The sequence below is a fragment of the Pyricularia grisea genome (genome assembly GCF_004355905.1).
Source record: "Pyricularia grisea strain NI907 chromosome Unknown Pyricularia_grisea_NI907_Scaffold_2, whole genome shotgun sequence".
NCBI lineage: Eukaryota > Fungi > Ascomycota > Sordariomycetes > Magnaporthales > Pyriculariaceae > Pyricularia > Pyricularia grisea.
This window is the reverse complement of record NW_022156717.1, coordinates 7,959,923-7,976,682: the sequence shown is the minus strand read 5'-3', so window position 1 is coordinate 7,976,682 and position 16,760 is coordinate 7,959,923. Positions and strand designations below refer to the sequence as shown.

Here is a 16,760-nt window from a genome sequence, read left to right as displayed (position 1 = left end):
GCTTGTATCCTAAGAGGGACAAAAAAAAAAAAAGATTGTAACATTCTGTAGCTGTTCAATTACCGAGAGGTTGGTAGGGGCGGGGCTCAACCGGATTGCTTTTTTATTCTTTCTTTCCCCTTGGCTTCTTTTGAGTTATGAACGGATAGCTTCCGCGTTGTGAAATAAAATCTCTCCGTACAGTAGACGTTCCGCCTGGTCGGGAACACAACAGATGAGATGATCGGTCTGATTCTACAACATTGCATTGCATCGGGAGTTGTTGATAGCATTTTTGCCATTTAGATTGGGTTTCGGACTTATTTCTATCCAGACTAGATCCCAACTATCGTGCACTTGCGCATGGGTTGAGTTTAACCCTTGCCCCGAGTCCAAGTCCCACGTGTCGGCCCGTTGTAGTCAAAAGAGGGGGGGAAAGAAGAAGAAAAAAAACCCTTGGACGTAGAACATCAGATGTCAGGTAATCCTCGTGTGCTTCCTCGGCGAGATCAGATAGTTCCAGAGTCGACAAAAAGAAGAACAAAATTTGTGCCATTTTAAGCATCACATTATATTGTAGTACAATGGTCCTAAGTAGAACAGACTATTAAATCTTTTTTTTTTCTTGCTTCGTGCCCAAAAAAACGCATTTCAGTTACTGTTATGACTTTGTACTCTTAACATCCTCCTTCTTGGACTCCTTTGAACCACGACTCCATCCGGTCGAAAATAACGGCCCCATGTCGAACCTCGGCAGCGGATGTGCCTCTGTGTTGATCACTACACTTTCAAGGGGAAGGACATCGTTCGGAGAGAATAGCAGGTAAAAGTACTTTAGCGTTTCAGCCTGTCAACCCCATGTTCACCGTTAGTTTTAAGCACGACATGAAGCAAGGCAGGGTGGGACAAAAATTAATACGCACCAGCCAAAAACTCTCCATATTATCTCGCGTCGCAGGCGGTATCGTGTTGGCGTTTGAAAGACTCGTAAAGCCGCCATTATCCTCGACCGCCGTGTGGTTCATGAAAGATTTGAACATCTCCCAACCCCACTCGCGGTACTTGACGTCACCCGTGATGCGCCACATGTAGAACAAACTCTCAACCGTCTCGGGCCGCTGCAGGTTGTGCGAGTCCTGGCCCTTGACCACAAAGTCGTTACGCCACTCGGCATCCGGGCTCGGGTCCAACTGGGCCGGCGGCTTAGGGTGTGGTGCACCGTAGGCCAGCGGCGGCGTCGCAATATCGAAAAAGGTGATCTCGGCCGCCAAACCCGTCGCCATGTACTTGTACATGCCCCAGCAAGTCTGCATTAGCTCCCGCGCCAGTCGCATGTCCTCTTCGTTTTGCTTGGTCCACGTGCGAGACTTCCTCGCCTCGGCCTCCGTCTTGCCACCCGTAACGGCCAGCGCGATGGTGCCCGGCATGAAACAGACCAGATGATCCATCTTGGGTGACAGCGATCCCTTCAACCCGTCCGGCCTCTCGCCAATGATGGTGAATCCCGAGTTTTTCGTGTAAGTCACCAGGTGCTTGCGCATCCCATCCATCGAATCGTCCCACATGTCGAGGTAGACCTTCTCCTTCTTGTTAGTTTGCAGGTACTGCTTGATGAGGTACTCGTAGTACGAGTCGCCGCGGCTGCCGTAGCGGATGTTTTCGCCCTGAAACTCTCCCGTCGAAGGCGAAATGAAGATGGGTACGAGCCCATCTGTCTTGCCCGCATGCTTATCCACCACCTCCATAACCTTCTCCACCTTGTCCCAGAAGAGCTTCTCGCCAGTGAGCTTGGCAAGATACTTGAATTCGAGCTGCAGAGTCGTGGCCTCGGCCGTGGAGGACGCGCCCATGTCGGCGTGGGACTCGATCCCTTGAAACTTGCCTAGATTGACGCTAGCGTATGGGATGCCGGATGGCGTGTCAAAGGCAGCCAGGAGCCGGTCGGCGAGATCCTTTGCCTTTTCCAAGTAGAGGTCCTCACCGGGGGCGCCCTCGTCGTCGTCCTTCAGCGGCGCCATGTCTGGATACGTCGTCGAGAGGTAATGCGCCGACAAGAGGCCGCCCATCATCCTAATCGTCGTCTCAAACGTGTTGACGTCCTGGTCCTGTTCGTACTTTAACGAGTTGGCGATCCACTCTCTGGCGTGGCTGAGCTGAGTGGTGAGGTTCATCAGCATCATCGTGTCGAGCGAGTCGACGATGATCCAACCGAGGCCGCCGGTAGCCATCTGCTTGCCCTTCTTGGATATGGGGTGGAACTCGTCATAACCCCATGCGTACCTCTCGTACGCCGCCCAGCTGAGCTCGAACGCCTCCACCACATGTTCCCTCCTCTTGAGCCAGTCCGCCTCTCGCAGCGCCTTCTTGTCATTGGACAGCCAGCTGAGTTTCCTCAGCGGCGCCCTGACCCTCTCCTTGTGCGACTCGCCACCGAACAAGTAGAAGAGCGCCACGACCGCCAGCAGCAGCAGGAAAAAGCCGCTCTTCCGCCTGTAGACCGGCCGCTGACGGTGAGACGGCGGATACGCGTACGGTTTGTCCTTGTACATGGGCAGGGAGGCGTGTCGCTTGCTCGAGTCGAAGTAGCCGCTGACGTTGCCTAGAACTCCTCCTCCTCCTCCTCCTTGTTTCCCCCTGCTATTGTTGTTCCCGGATTGAGCCGACGCCCAGAGCCGGTCCTCAAAGTCTCGCTGTGGGTTCGTAAACGACGGCACATGTTTGGGGACAGCGAAAGACATGTCCTCGGTGGGTAGCGGTTTTGTCTAGCTTTTTGTATGTAAGGTGGCATCGACGGGGGAAAAGGAAAACAACACCGCTTTTCGCTGTTCTGGCCCCACAGGTTTCCCTTTCTCGATGGAGCCCTCCCCGAGTTTTTTTGGCCAGCTGTAAGAAGAAAAAAACGTTCCTATCCTTGTCGGAGAGGATCGAGCCCTGTAACCCCCTGCGGACCTGAGCGGGTATTGTAATACTGCTGCGTACACTATTTAGACAGGTAGTGAATAAAGGGAGGCGACCGTATTCGATGGCGGGTGGGTTGGGGAAGAAAAAAAAAAGAGTGCGACGAGGTCAATGCGACCCAGACGAATTGGGTTATTACTATAAAAAGAGGCTATTGGAATGACAGGAGAGAATATGGACAAGGCATCGTGGCAAGGTAAACAGACAGCTACGAATACGTGGTAAATTAAGCGCAACTGTTTGCGGGTGTCGGAGTCGCTAAAACTAGTTGGTGGTCCCACCCGTTCTCCACAGCCATGCTTTAACGCGTCGTGGGATCGCCGTTTTTGACCAATACGCAGTAAAGAGGACAGCTTGTCACTGAATGCGTTAAAGAATTGATGGTCTTGGAAATCAATCAAAATCATTCCAACAAAAACAAGGAATTCTTTGAAGATCAGGCTGGCAGTGAAGTCAATGGAACTAGCTACTATCAAATCAACAAGTTGTAAATAGTATCAATTAATCCCCTACTCCATGCGCCCCAGTTCCAGCGTCATTCAAACGTCCAGCGTCATCCAAAAGTTTACCATCCGTCTTCTTCGGCTAGTGGGTCAACCCATTGCTCATTGACTAGGTACCTACCTAGGGTACGTATCTGGGACGACTTCCAGGCCCCGATATTTGGTCGAACTTCACACTCGACCAACGTATGGGAATCGCCCGTACGACTTCTTCCGCCGGGTAGTCCATCGAGAGATTGAAAGCCCATTGGTTCCCATAATCATCGAAGGTGTCTTTAAACTCTAAACTCCTGACTGGTCCTACTGATAGATTTCACATATATAGAAAGTTTCCAGCGGAGAACCTTTAGATAGTACCGATAAATATCATCACCGTTGGCGTATGTATATCCGGACTCGTTTGTCCCTTGCGGCGTTGCCGTAAGTTCAGGCGTGAAACGTTTGGCCTTTACAAAAAGTCACCTGGTTTAGCACTGGGGCCTACCTACCGCGCACGTCAGTATGCGCGGATAATTACGGACGGCAATAAATGTTATGTCGAAAAGTGAGATTAGAAACAAGAAGAGGACTGTAGCAAAAGCACCAAGCATTCTCAAAGAGTGTGTGTACTAAAATGTAGTACAAAAATGTAAAACAAGCTTTTTTCTCGATTTAAAGACAGGCACCAAACGGTGAATGGGAGTCGAAATAAGAAAAAGAAAAAAAAAAAAAAAAAGCTAGTTGCAGTATAAGCATATGGCAAGGCAGGTAGTATTTTATACCAGATACTACTTCGTAAGGTACCTAGGTTGCAAGTTGTAAAATCTATTTTTAATTCAAGGTTGTTTCCTATGTTTTGATATTAGCAGACTCTAAGCAACTAAGCTGCACATACGAACCCCTCGTAAAAAGACCAAAGAGACCCACGCAATCTCCAAACAGACTATGCATGCAACATTCCCCTCCATGCCAAGTACAGTACCTTACCTACCCTACCTACCTATATTTTCGAGCCAGGACGCAGCGCCTCCCCTTTGACTTGGCCTACCTTGGCTTGGTCTTATATTGCGCAGATATCATTAATCTTGCTTTTACAATGTCTACTTTCTCCACCGGAAAAAGTTCTGAATTCAAAAACTATCCATTTCTGACCGCTGAAGAATTTGGCGAAATTTGCCATCATCTTGACAGGAAGTACTGCCAAGCGTTTCTAGGCCCTGTGAGGCAACAATGGAGACTCAACGTCCTGACTGCCCTGGAAACTTCCTTTGTATTTGGGGCAGACTACAGCACATATTTACAGATAGTGCGCCCCTTGACGCGGGAGCTTGAGCTTGACGACGGCGGACTATCTGATCAACTGGGCGGATTCTCTTTGGAAAGCCAACAGGCCGAGACATGGATTGCGGGCGACCAGGGAATGGTCGACCTCGAGGACGCGGATGAGGTGGGTTTGGATCATATCTCCGGCGCGACTGCTCAAACATCAGATTTGTAACTTACCAACATGTCCCCAGTATGCCGTAATTAGACAGTCACGGGCCGCCGAGTCACCTAGCGTGACTTACGAAGTCCATCTGCATCCAACTTACCGCACGCCTTGTCTATGGTTCAGCCTGAGCGGGCTGCCAGCGGACGAACCGATGCTGGATGTTGAGACGGTCTTTCGGCGCTTGGTGCCAGACGAGTTCAAGGCGCGGCTCCGGAATCAAGGTCCGATCGCAGCCATCTCGGCAGATGTGAGTGAACATGAAAATAATCAACTAAAGAGTTGCTGTGGAAGACCAACAAATCCTCTATAGACTTAAGCACGGGGGAGGGGAACTTTTCGCATATGCATGAGCGACCATGTTAAAGCCTTTACTATTTCTCGACTGACATGCCGCTTTTTGCCACGCAGCATCATCCCATCACAGGTGTCCCAACCTTCTTCATCCATCCATGTCTTCTCGGTGAGGCCATGTCTAATTTCGACTGCTCCAAGGAAGACTACCTGATGGTATGGCTGGGCCTGGTGGGCGGGTGCGTTGGGCTCTGGGTTCCAAGGGAGATGGCCTCTCTCTAAGGTTACCGGGTCGAATGTTCGAAGCTCCACTCTCCTAAGCCGAGGAGGGGTATCGTGGGTATCTGACGCTGCTCATCACGTCGTGATCCCCGGCACGGAAAGGGGCTCCGTTGACTGCATCCCTTTACTATGACGCAGAGAAGCCCGCCTCCACTGGGGGGGAGCTGGTGCTCAGTCATCGTCGCTATCTTCCTCCATGGCAACATCGCTGTCCTCCTCCTCCTCCTCCTCCTCATCCCTACCCCGCTTCTGGCCCCTGCCGCTGTCTGGCGCGTCGGCATCTTTCATAACGGTGTCGGCGGACGAGACCGGCTTCGAGGGAAGCCCTGCGGCCCCTGAAGACGCGGATGTAGCTCCGGGTACGGGTGCGTTGAAGATGCTGTGCTGCAGCTCAGTGACCTCGACGTTGGTCGCGGCCGTCGGGTTCACCAACTTGAAGGTGCCGTCCAGCTTTGCGATCGTGTTTGACTTTGTCTTGGCATATTCGATTTTCTAGAAATAATCAAAGCGCCGGTATTAGAGACCAGTACATACAGTAATGGTAATATTTGAGAATACTTACTAGCTTGGAGCCGAAAAAATCAAAGCCGTCCAGAGACCGCATCGCTTGCGTCGATGCGTGTATATCTCGAAACACAATGTGAGCTTGGCCTCGCATCTTCATCGTCTTGAGTACCACGACATCAAGCAGAGGGCCGTAGGTAGAAAACAACATATATAATGCCGTCCTCATGTCCTGCTTCTGGTAGCCCTTGTCCGAGCGGATGTTGCGCACGTAGAGGCTGCATAGACTCACTCGTCAGCAAAATGACCAGACAAAGCTGATAGAGGCGCACACAAAATGTGTATTAAGAAAGACTCACGTCTGGTTCGGAGGGATCTGAACAACCTTGGACGGTAGTCCAGCTGGTGGTGCTCCGCGAGGAAGCGCGGACGAGCCTGTCGCCATCTTGTCTTATTTGCGGCTCAGTCTAGAGGGCGCCGATGGTCTTTTGTTCGAAATCGCTATGTACACCTAGTCGCAGAACGCGCGATGGTGCAGCAGACCCGCCCTAAAGTAGCGACCAGTTGCGGGTGTCTTCCGAATTTAATGAACGACCGTCGCGTTACTGAAATAACCAGGGCTCTGTCCGCCTGGGCAGGATCAACAACAATAACCTTTCGAATTCAATTCCGCTTTTTGCTCCGCCGCTTGTCGAAGCTGGAGCTTTCGCCAAGCTTGACAGGGGTTAGGGTTTTCGGCTGCCGAGTGCCCCTCATTATACGGACCCACTGTATCGTCATCCTAGGTTCGCTTGAGGTTCAAGCTTACAGAAACCTGCCATCTAAGTTTGTTGTTGACACAGTCCGTCCTCACCTCATTCACCTCTCAATTCGCAACCAAGTGTTCAAACGGTGATAGTAGAGAGCCACTCCTATCACCTTAGCTCACTTGCTACCATCAGCCCATCATGGCGCCTCCCGAAGTTCACCATCTTTTCCACAACCCCATCGCCGACCACTCCTTCTCGGCCGATCGTCAGACGCTGGCCATCGCTCGCGACTCGACCGTTGAGCTCTACGGCAGGGCTGAAAAAGGATTCAGACTGCAGGATGAGCTCAAGGGACACGATAAGACGGTCACTAGTGTAGACATTGCGCCCAACTCGGGCCGCATCGTCACCTGTTCGCAAGGTTGGTGACCGCAAGCAACCCTTTACTCTGAATTTTACCAAGGTCCTCGACTGGTTGGTTGTTGACTTGGAACTTTGTGCTCCTCATACAGACCGTAACGCTCTTGTCTGGGAACCCTCTCCCACCGGATACAAGCCGACGCTGGTGCTGCTCAGGATCAACCGAGCGGCCACCTATGTGCGCTGGTCGCCCAGCGAGACCAAGTTCGCCGTCGGCTCCGGAGATCGCGTCATCGCCATCTGCTACTTTGAGGAGGAGAACGACTGGTGGGTATCCAAGCACCTGAAGAAGCCCATCCGCAGCACTATCACTACTGTGGCCTGGCACCCCAACTCGGTCCTGCTCGCCGCCGGTTCCACCGACGCCCACGCTCGCGTCCTCAGCAGCTTCATCAAGGGTGTCGACACCAAGCCCGAGCCAACCGGCTGGGGTGAGCGCCTGCCCTTCAACACCGTCTGTGGCGAGTACCTCAACAACTCGGCCGGTTGGGTTCATGCTGTGGCCTTCTCCCCTTCGGGAGAGGCCCTGGCCTTTGCCGCCCACGACAGCTCCATCACGGTCGTCTACCCCGGCGGGCCTGACCAACCTCCGCGTGCGCTGATTAGCATCAACACGCAGCTACTGCCTTTCATGGGGCTCGTCTGGAACGGCGAGTCGGAGATCATTGCCGCTGGTTACGACTGCGAGGCTTTCCGCTTCAGGGGTGATGAGGGCGGATGGCAGCTCAGCGGCTCCCTCGAGTCAAAGGGCCGCCCCGGTGCAGGCGCCGAGCGAGAGGAGTCTGCGCTGAATATGTTCAGGCAAATGGATCTGAAGGGCAAGGTTAAGGATGACACGCAGCTCAAGACTGTTCACCAGAACACAATCACCACCATCCGCCCCTTCCAAGAGTCGGGCTCGGGACTGGTCAAGATGAGTTCCAGCGGAGTCGACGGAAGAATTGTGATTTGGGATGTCTAAAATTCCAGTTTAGAACACATTAGCAATAAAAACTTCATGGTGGACTAATCGTCAATCCTGGAGAAATGACCCATTTGGTTACCAGTTGCATATTTTTGAATATGTCATGGTGATGCGTGGGCAATCAGTCAAAGCGAGCAAAGCGACTGGTACATATGGGCCTCGAAATTCAATGTGGCTAATACATCTAATTTCAACGTGACAGATTCAGCATAGCTCATCAGCTTTCCAAAGCCAAAGCCAAATGTAACCGAGACTACTTTTTTTTGCGATCGCGGAGTTGGCGGGCCTTAGCTTGCTCACGTCGATTTCTTTTGCTATGACTTGCGGAGCATGTTTGCTTCTCCAGTCTATCTTATGCGCCGTCTGTCTTGGCCATTGCAGTCTGCAAAAGACCATGTTCTTCACCTTTCTTCTCACCGGTAGCAAGCACCTGGAGTGAGTCTTGAGAACCTGCTTTCGAGCTTTTGGAGACAAGTCACTCAGAGGTTTACCTCCCATCTGAGTATTAAACGATGAAAAGGAGACGGAAATCCCCAATAAACTCATTAATACTGTTAAAGTACAAAACGAGGGATGAACATAACCCATGAGTCCGAGGTCAGTCACCCACAAAACCATGTCGACCGTTGAGTCCAGGGCCATGTATTATATTCTCATTCCCTACCGTTGTCCCTTTTCAATCAGCGAATGGACCATCCAACCCCGCTTATCTGTATTTCTTTTATCCTTTGCTCCTGATTAGAGCACGTACAGCCTAAAACAAAACCCCGAGCTATGAGCGGCGAGCCCAACGTCAACACCGGAGGAGGGAACCATGACACGACAGAAGCCGTCCCGCACCGACACTACGGTACGTGGGAAGGGACTGTCAATAATAATATCTGTATAATTTGCATAGAGGCAACACAGAGCTTCATATCAGAGGTACAGACGGGACAGACCCGACGCCGCAAACAGTCTCGTGGTTTCTTCTCGTCGGCCAAGGCCAAGCTTGGGCTTGGGAACCATGGTGACGACAACCAAGTCCGGATCGCCGACGCGACGGATGACTTGCGGCGCAACGTCTTGATCATATGTGATTGGAAGTGGGCCAAAGCGCGGCGTTATGGACGGTCACACATCGGAGAGCAGCTCCAGGCCGTGAGATTCATGGAGGTGCTGCTCAAAAATGCCAAGCTTCTCTGCAGGGGCTTCGAGGGGAGGGATGGTCTCACGCAGGCTCAGGTTGATGAATATTGGAAGCGGGCCGGTCGGCTCATATGCCAGGAGCTGGGTGACTTTGAAGGGGCCAGAAATATTCAGGATATGAACTAAAGTAAGCAGAGCCGGGCTGTTTAGACCCGTTTTCAGTCTTGTGAGCCGAGTCAATGAGGTGTATAATCACAGGAAAGTTATATAAGGAAGTATACAGTATCTGTTCAGATCTAGCTAGAGTATGTACAGGTAGACAAAAAAGGGGCGCGATATGAGTGAGCTAGGATGGCATCCAACAGCAGAGGTGACAAATTTACACAGAAAAGAAGAAGAAAAAAAAAACCAGAAACCAAAAGAGAGACGTTGAAGAATCTAGGTAAGAAGTAGCGGGCGAGTGTTTCAAGTCGAAAGACTTGAGAGTTTCGAGTGAGTCTAGAAGGTAGGTGGCTTTGTGGAGATGCTGCTGTGTGTGGGCTGAGAAGGAGAAGACGACGACGAGGATGATGTAGTGCCCTAGTTGTATACTCGTTATTTTCAGTGTCTTTACCTCTTATGGGAGACTTGTGCTCTCGCTGAGATCATCATAATACAGAGCCTCTATGTCTTGCCTGCCAGCATGAGCCGTGATTACTTTCTCTGGACTGGACCTCAACCGCGAGCACGGCGGCGAAACTCCGCCGACTCACTGAAGACTCATCAGATGTTCATGCCGGAGAAAGGGGTAAAATCCAGCCTCACCTGGATGCTGGTCTAGTCTGCTTCCTCCTTGTGTCATGAGCTGTGCAAAAGCTTTACATCTGGACTAAACATCCACCTAGTAACCCTTGCATGTTGAGAGACGTGCATTCCTTCGCCAGCCTCGCCATGAACGGCTGTCTACCGACAGACAAAGCAGCAAATTGAAGCGACAAACTTCTGGTCCCAGTAAAGTGCCCTGATCAAGCCGGGATAAAGAGGCAATATGTCAAGTTTCGAGATTGTTCGATGGGTGCATCCTAAACGAAGACTTTATGCCTCCGGAATTGAAGGTGTACAATAACTGCGGCTCAGTTTTGACGCTTTAGTTTCTTGTATGGTTGATATACTGTGTTGGGAACTACTGGTCTATCTTGGTTGGTCGCTTGGAGGCTGTGTTTTGCCTTTGAGAGTATCATATGGCATATTGACTACTCGGAGCAGCCGTGTCCTACATAACAATCATCAACAACTCCAAGTTGCTATGACGTTCACCATTGTATGGCTCCAAGGAAAAAGAAAGTAACTATTCCCCAGTTTCTGGTTGATATTCCCGGCGGGCATTGCCTCTTCTTTTTGACATGCCATCTCAGCTAGGGAGGCAATTGCAGAATGAAACAAGAAATGACAGGACTTCGAACCTGAAAGACACTGACAGGCTGGGCAATGAGAAGTTTAATCACTACATTCACAGGAAACAGAACAAATCTATCTTGTCCTGAATAGCCCCAATAGGCTGTTCAAACTCACCAGTACGGCAAAGACTCAAGGCATTCAATCAAGTGTATACTTGCCTTGACTTATTGTGACATAATACACACCTCATCAGCTGACCATTCGCAGCCTCCTGAAGATCTCTTTGCCCTTCGTCTCTGAGGCCATTTATCCTGTTTAAAAGTGCAACGAGCAAGCCTCTCTACATGGACTTTTTCTGGGATGTTGAGAAAGATTTACTTCAGCGTACCGCCTCACTGCGGGTCTATCGTTTCATCCTCATATTTGTATTCTCCTTCTTCCTCGGTAGCTCTGTCGTGCTGTATATGAGTTCCATTTCATAATGATCGTGGGTAGTTGATCAAAAAAAAATATTGTATTTTCCCGCCGACCAAATCATTTTTCGCTCGCAAACCACAATATACCATCGCCCCCACCCGCTACATTTGATGACCAGGTTATATGTATATTCTTTCTATATATTTACACACACAAACACAATATGCTCAGTTGCTCCTCGCGTTCTGGATTGAAAGGCACAGAATATCCGTGGCGCCAATCTTGGTGAGCTCGTCCATGACGATGGCCATCTTCTTCTTCTCGACCATGGAGCTGACGGCGACGGCGCCCTCCTGGTCGATGTTGGTGATGGTGGGGGCGCGCTTGCCGGGCGTGATGGCGGTGGCGGCGGCCAGCTTGGAGCGCTCGATGTTGTACTGGCACAGGATGTACTTCTGCGCCGTGATGACACCCCTGATGCGGGACGCGATCAGCTCCACCAGCTCCGGGTTGCTGGGCGACTTGGACTTGATCAGGATGGCAGACGAGTCGACGACCGTGTCGATGGCCTTGAGTCCGGCTGCCCTCATGGTCTCGCCCGACTCTGTGGGGGACATGTCAGTAAATGTCATGTGCTGGGTGGTTGTGGTTTCAGATGCTGTTTTCAGTAGGATGTGCAGTCACATACCAACAAGATCGACAATGCCGTCGGCAACGCCCAGAGCACAAGCAGCCTCGACACTCCCGCTGAGCTCGATGATGTTGGTGCGCAGCTTCCTCGAACCCGGGGCAGGAGCCTCACCCCCGTTGGTGGCGGCATCCTTCTCCTGCTCCAGGCGGGCAAAGTACTCCTCGGCAAGGTGGACGAAGCTGGTACCGATGTTCTTGCCGACCAAGTCGGCGGACGAGGCGAAGGCGCCCTTTTGGGGAACCTGGACCTGGAGCCTGCAGCCGCCGAAGCCGAGGTCCATGACGGTCTCGCAACCCCTCGGCTTGCCCTCCTCGGCCGGGTTGAAGGTGCTGGTGGAGCCGCGGCGGGCGCGGTTGACGGACCTGACGCCGGCGTCGTGCTCCTGGACCTGGTCGGTGCCCGTGATGCCCAGGTCGACGCGGCCCTCGCCCACAAATGTAGGGATGTCGGCGGCCGGCAGGAAGATGAGCGCTATGGGGAGGTTCTTGACCAGCGCGATGTCGAGACGGCTCTCCCGCCGGAACTGGATGTCGGCACCCTCGAGCAGGTTAAGACATGGGCCCTGGAGGCGGCCCTCTACGTGGTTTGCCGGGTTACCATGGTCAGTGAAGGCGGTTCAATCCCACCTGTCCAGTGGCTCAAAGGTTGAAAATATATAAATCTCTCTTTTTTGAGGGGAGATTTTCCAACTGCCTCGCTATCATGAAGTTCTCATGTAAAAGCCGACCCCGTTTACTATATATCGCATGGGGGGGGTTGTAGACTGCAATACAAGATTATAGCCTTTGGTGACTCACTCTTTGGTACTGCAAACAGCAGACGTCCCTCCAGGCTGTTTTCGACTGTTAACACGGTTGCCATTTGGTACTAGTCATGATATTGGAATGAAAGACAGAAAATAAGAGTTGGCAAAAAGTCATCAGGGAGGGTATTATAGTGGTGGGATAGATCAGACCAAGACAATACTTACTGATTTACCAAATCCATACTTGGCAACTATCTACCGGCAGCTTTCTTGAATGGCGTGCTCGGTTTTTTTATGGAGTATCTCGCACACACACTTTCCTTAGATGGATAAATGCCGAGTGTTGAAACTTTTTTTGGTTGTCCTGCAAATATATTCGCAACCTTTACAAGAAAACCGCCCAAAAAAAGTATTGGTGGTGGTTGGTTGTGATAGGTAGTATGCTGGGCCAAAATAGACAAAGCGTCACAAGAAGCCAATGGTGATGGAGATTTATCACACGGGGGTTTGCCAGGTTTCAACTTGGGAAAAAAAAGTGAACCCTTTGTGTGAAGAAAACTCAATTGTTCCAACCTCTGCGGTGACGACAAGTAGCAGCATCAACGTGGGGTTAATGATTGACTGTGCAGACAGGGGTGGGTACGGGTTGCTTTGAAGAGGGGCCTGTATCGGAGCTTGGGAAAAAAAAAAAAAAAAAAAAAAAAAAAAAAAAAAAAACAGCCCTTGCAGTTAACACTGATTGGGCAGGTGGGGGTTAATACAAGCATTGCATTGCATTTTTCTTCTTCTTTGTCATGGCTCGTGTCATTTGATATAGAGTGGTTACTCACCCCGAATCAAGCTTCAGCACATAGTCAACATGTCGCATGATAACCAAGGGATCTACTATCTATATATATACCCATCTAATAAGCACTAATCCAACCAATCAGCTCATATAAACTGCACAAATTGTACTTGATCAATGGATATACGATCATTTGGACACGATCCCAGCGTTCCCCTCTCCAGGCCGCAAATCTGCCCCCTGAGACGTCCCATGCTCCTCCTCATCATCCAACACGCTACCGCCATCATTTTGATTCAAAGGAGTGTTGACAAACAGCATCCACAGCCCAAAGTCATAAGTAAGTCTGCACGTTCCCGCTACCACAAAGGCGACCCAGAAGCGGTTGTTACCCGCCAGAATGCCTGTGATGCTTGGACCTGTGGTCGCCGCAAGTGTCCGCACCATGGCCGTGATGCCGATGACGGCCGTCCGCTCCTCCGGCCTGACGACTGCCGCGATAAAGGCCGACCGCGGCGCCTGGTCCATGCTGTTGAGCCCGGTGCGCACAAACAGGAGTAGAGCTGTGAGCCAAAAGGCCGACGGCCAGGGGAACAATAGAACCGCCGCTGACGACGGCACGTGCGTGAAGACCATGGTGTTGATCAACCCAATCTGGCGCGCCAGCGGGGCCGCAAATATTGTGCCAATGCTGCCTAGGAGCGAGGCGGTCGACTGGACGTCGCCGAGTGTCGACTTGTCCGGGTGGAATTTCTGGTCCACAAAGTAGTTGGTTATCGAGTGAGGAACCATGCCGTCCGAAACCGAGTCGAGAGCCAGGAGAATCCACAGCTTGTACATGGTAGATCTGGTTGGCGCCGAGATGTTGGAGAGTGATGCGGATATCCACCCAAAGTACCTTCTGAACCAGCCTTCAGAAGCGGCCGACTTGGATGTAGCACGATCCGCATCTTCAGGGTTGACCACTGTCGCACCATCGGTGGTGATATCGTTCACTCCCTCAGTCGACAGACGCCCATCGTCTTCCGGCAGCAGCTGAGCATATTCTCCAGCGTTGTCATCCACTTCAAGCTCGCAGGCGTCCGTCATGAGTAGCACCAAACAGGCATTCACGAAACCCATGATCCCATACAGCCAAAACAAGGCATGATAAGAAGCAAGCAGCGTCCATCCCGGGCGGCTCTGGAAGGTGTCTATGATTCTCCCAGCAGCCTCGCTGCCCAGAGCAGAGCCAAGCAGGGCTATGGTGACGTACCACGTCAAGACATCTGCCCTGGTGTCGGGCGTGGTCAACTGCGAGAGCATGGACTCCTCGATGGACCTAAAGGGGCCAAAGTCGCTGCCCGTGGCACTGATTACGCCAACTATTGCGGCCGGCAGTAGAATGAAGAAGTTTTCAAAGTAGGCGAAAATGACGCCGCTGACAATCATGAGGGCGGAGCCGGCGAGCAGGATACGCCGCCGTCCGACGTGGTCGGCGACCAAGGTGAGAAGGGTGCCGAGGATGACATCTCCGAGTAGGGTCAGGGTGAAGAACAGGCCGATCTGATAATCTGTAAAACCCAGCTCGTTGAAGAAGAGGGCCAGGATAAACGTGGTACCAAAAGCAAACATGCGCAGCGAGCGCGCCAAGATGATCAGGTAGGCATTTCGGCCGGTGGCGTAAATTGATGATATACCAAAATAGCGGTACGTCCAGGACAAAGCTAGAGCAAGTCTAGACATTTTTTTTTTTTTTTTCTTTTTGTTGTTGATACCTTTTGGTATTTTCTGTCACGACAGAGTCATACTTTCCTTCTCCCTTTTATTCTTTACCTTAAAATTTTTTGCCAACTCAATCAAGCATTATATGGAGCGGTGTGGCGATGGAGTCATTCGCATTGGGAAGGTACACTCGTATATACGATCGGTTATGCTGTGCCGACGTCGGTCGGCATCGGTTCGCCCGGTGTTAGCACGGTTTTGCCACGAACCCGAAACCCATCGTGCACCGTCCTTACTAGTAACACTCTAAGGATAGTAACATGACAGTTCCCGGAATACAAGTACTTTGGTTTTAGACGGAACACGAAGCGAGTAATACTTGATTATTTAATTGTTGAGCTATTGGGTTTTCTACCATATCGGATCTAAAAGGTCTGAATCGAGGTAAAGAGGAACTAGATCTAGAGACAGGTCAGAGCTAAGTGGAGGATGGAGGATGACCGGGTTCAATCCGCAGTGTGGAGTTCTCATTCTCGCGCAAAAATCAAAATTGCAATGCTACAGAAATTTCAGGTTAAACCGTCGATCAAGACAAAAGGCTTACATGGGGACAGTCAGAGACTTGCACCGAACCAAATATGAAAATCATCGCAAACTAACCTGCAGTCAAGCTGTTCACCTCCACAACTCAAAAACCCAGGCAGTGGTACGATCCTCAGCCGTCTGGGAAATCGGAATCCTCAGCAGGCCGCCGCTATAGTTGTGTCTAGATTGACCATGGTCACTAGGCCCATCAGACTGACCCCGCGCCCCAGTATCATCAAAGCCCCAGATCTGGATAGTGACGCTTCCGCTGCCGGGGAAGCCGGCCTTGTCCAGATTGCGCACTTGGACATCACAATCCCCGGTGCGGTACACCATACTCGCACCACCAGGGGTGTCGTGGGGATGGAGTCCCGGCGAGGGAGGGGCCCGATCATGGGGAGACGGCTTCAGCTCGGGGTCGGAGCGGAACTTGCGAACCGTTCGTATCCACAGTTCCAGCCACCGGTCCAGGGAGCGCTTCCAGAAGCAGTCAAGGTTTGGTTCGTTCCAAACATCGACCTTGAGACCGGGAATCATGCCACTCGCCTTGACGTTCCGGATGAGGCAGTCAAGGAACCTCTCATAGTCTGACCTGTCGCCCCTCGTCGCCGGGCCAGTTGCTCTGCGCGGTAGCCGTGTCAGTGCCCCACAGGGGTGAAGCTGCACTTGGGACTCCCCTCCGCATTTGCGAGCCATCCTATAGTTGCCGGGCGTGTTTGCAAAGGCTATTGCAAGTGCAATTAGAGCAAACTTCATTGATGTTCAACGCATTTTCGTAACCTGATGTAAGTGACACTTCAGAAGCGTGGTGGTTTTTCCATCAATGGGAACAACTTCCGATAGGGCTGTCCATCTGCGCGCGGGAAGTGTACTAGGGATTTCGGTCAAGATGACTGCGGATTCGTGTGTCGGCAGATGGCCGGTTATGAGGTGTTATGTTCAGCTGCCCTCATGGGGGCTAGAGATACCGGAACTCCATCGAGTCCTGACTACCGAATATGTGCTCGAGGCTAATTCATTTCACTCAAGCAATGCTAATTTTCATCCTTTGTTATACTCGGCAAATGTCGCAGTTACGATATCACTAACTCAAATTAATTCGTGGTACAATCAGAAATGCGTAGCTTACCACTAACAAATCCCACAACGCAGAAAGATTTATCCAAGGTACAATTTTTTTTTTTTTTTTTTTTTTTTTTTTTTCT

General features: G+C 51.3%; 8 protein-coding genes across 8 annotated transcripts; 3 read left to right on the top strand and 5 right to left on the bottom strand.

Moving 5' to 3' along the window:
• Nucleotides 1-511: 511 nt before the first annotated feature.
• PgNI_04971 (uncharacterized protein) lies at nt 512-3,135 on the bottom strand. Its single transcript, XM_031125012.1, has 2 exons — nt 903-3,135; nt 512-826 (listed from the first exon to the last, which is right to left on the bottom strand). The coding sequence occupies exons 1-2, from the start codon at nt 2,715-2,717 to the stop codon at nt 641-643; spliced, it is 2,001 nt and encodes a 666-aa protein (XP_030983804.1). The 5' UTR covers nt 2,718-3,135; the 3' UTR covers nt 512-640.
• A 1,380-nt stretch (nt 3,136-4,515) lies between these two features.
• Nucleotides 4,516-5,484, top strand: PgNI_04970 (uncharacterized protein; the record flags this gene model as incomplete). The annotated part of the gene is made up of 3 exons (XM_031125011.1): nt 4,516-4,866; nt 4,937-5,158; nt 5,320-5,484. The coding sequence occupies 3 exons, from the start codon at nt 4,516-4,518 to the stop codon at nt 5,482-5,484; spliced, it is 738 nt and encodes a 245-aa protein (XP_030983805.1).
• PgNI_04969 (uncharacterized protein) lies at nt 5,229-6,624 on the bottom strand. The gene is made up of 3 exons (XM_031125010.1): nt 6,348-6,624; nt 6,047-6,266; nt 5,229-5,976 (listed from the first exon to the last, which is right to left on the bottom strand). Exons 1-3 carry the CDS (start codon nt 6,431-6,433, stop codon nt 5,656-5,658), a joined length of 627 nt encoding a protein of 208 aa, XP_030984952.1. The 5' UTR covers nt 6,434-6,624; the 3' UTR covers nt 5,229-5,655.
• A 94-nt stretch (nt 6,625-6,718) lies between these two features.
• Nucleotides 6,719-8,373, top strand: PgNI_04968 (uncharacterized protein). Its single transcript, XM_031125009.1, has 2 exons — nt 6,719-7,158; nt 7,250-8,373. Exons 1-2 carry the CDS (start codon nt 6,936-6,938, stop codon nt 8,116-8,118), a joined length of 1,092 nt encoding a protein of 363 aa, XP_030984951.1. The 5' UTR covers nt 6,719-6,935; the 3' UTR covers nt 8,119-8,373.
• A 522-nt stretch (nt 8,374-8,895) lies between these two features.
• On the top strand, nt 8,896-9,435 carry PgNI_04967 (uncharacterized protein; the record flags this gene model as incomplete). Its single annotated transcript, XM_031125008.1, has 2 exons — nt 8,896-8,971; nt 9,020-9,435. The coding sequence occupies 2 exons, from the start codon at nt 8,896-8,898 to the stop codon at nt 9,433-9,435; spliced, it is 492 nt and encodes a 163-aa protein (XP_030984950.1).
• A 1,644-nt stretch (nt 9,436-11,079) lies between these two features.
• On the bottom strand, nt 11,080-12,595 carry PgNI_04966 (uncharacterized protein; the record flags this gene model as incomplete). Its single annotated transcript, XM_031125007.1, has 3 exons — nt 11,080-11,647; nt 11,732-12,310; nt 12,532-12,595. The coding sequence occupies 3 exons, from the start codon at nt 12,593-12,595 to the stop codon at nt 11,271-11,273; spliced, it is 1,020 nt and encodes a 339-aa protein (XP_030984949.1). The 3' UTR covers nt 11,080-11,270.
• An 860-nt stretch (nt 12,596-13,455) lies between these two features.
• On the bottom strand, nt 13,456-14,991 carry PgNI_04965 (uncharacterized protein; the record flags this gene model as incomplete). Its single annotated transcript, XM_031125006.1, has 1 exon — nt 13,456-14,991. The coding sequence occupies one exon, from the start codon at nt 14,989-14,991 to the stop codon at nt 13,456-13,458; it is 1,536 nt and encodes a 511-aa protein (XP_030984948.1).
• Nucleotides 14,992-15,645: 654 nt separating this feature from the next.
• Nucleotides 15,646-16,311, bottom strand: PgNI_04964 (uncharacterized protein; the record flags this gene model as incomplete). The annotated part of the gene is made up of 1 exon (XM_031125005.1): nt 15,646-16,311. The coding sequence occupies one exon, from the start codon at nt 16,309-16,311 to the stop codon at nt 15,646-15,648; it is 666 nt and encodes a 221-aa protein (XP_030984947.1).
• Nucleotides 16,312-16,760: the final 449 nt, after the last annotated feature.

Bases quoted from the DNA above. Each gene is read 5' to 3' on its own strand.
- PgNI_04969 (XM_031125010.1), bottom strand. From the start codon at position 6,433: ATGGCGACAGGCTCGTCCGCGCTTCCTCGCGGAGCACCACCAGCTGGA. The intron at 6,267-6,347 runs GTGAGTCTTTCT...GAGTCTATGCAG, and splicing joins CAGATCCCTCCGAACCAGAC to CCTCTACGTGCGCAACATCC. The intron at 5,977-6,046 runs GTAAGTATTCTC...GATTATTTCTAG, and splicing joins ATTTTTTCGGCTCCAAGCTA to AAAATCGAATATGCCAAGAC.
- PgNI_04971 (XM_031125012.1), bottom strand. From the start codon at position 2,717: ATGTCTTTCGCTGTCCCCAAACATGTGCCGTCGTTTACGAACCCACAG. The intron at 827-902 runs GTGCGTATTAAT...TGGGGTTGACAG, and splicing joins ATATGGAGAGTTTTTGGCTG to GCTGAAACGCTAAAGTACTT.
- PgNI_04968 (XM_031125009.1), top strand. From the start codon at position 6,936: ATGGCGCCTCCCGAAGTTCACCATCTTTTCCACAACCCCATCGCCGAC. The intron at 7,159-7,249 runs GTTGGTGACCGC...CTCCTCATACAG, and splicing joins CATCGTCACCTGTTCGCAAG to ACCGTAACGCTCTTGTCTGG.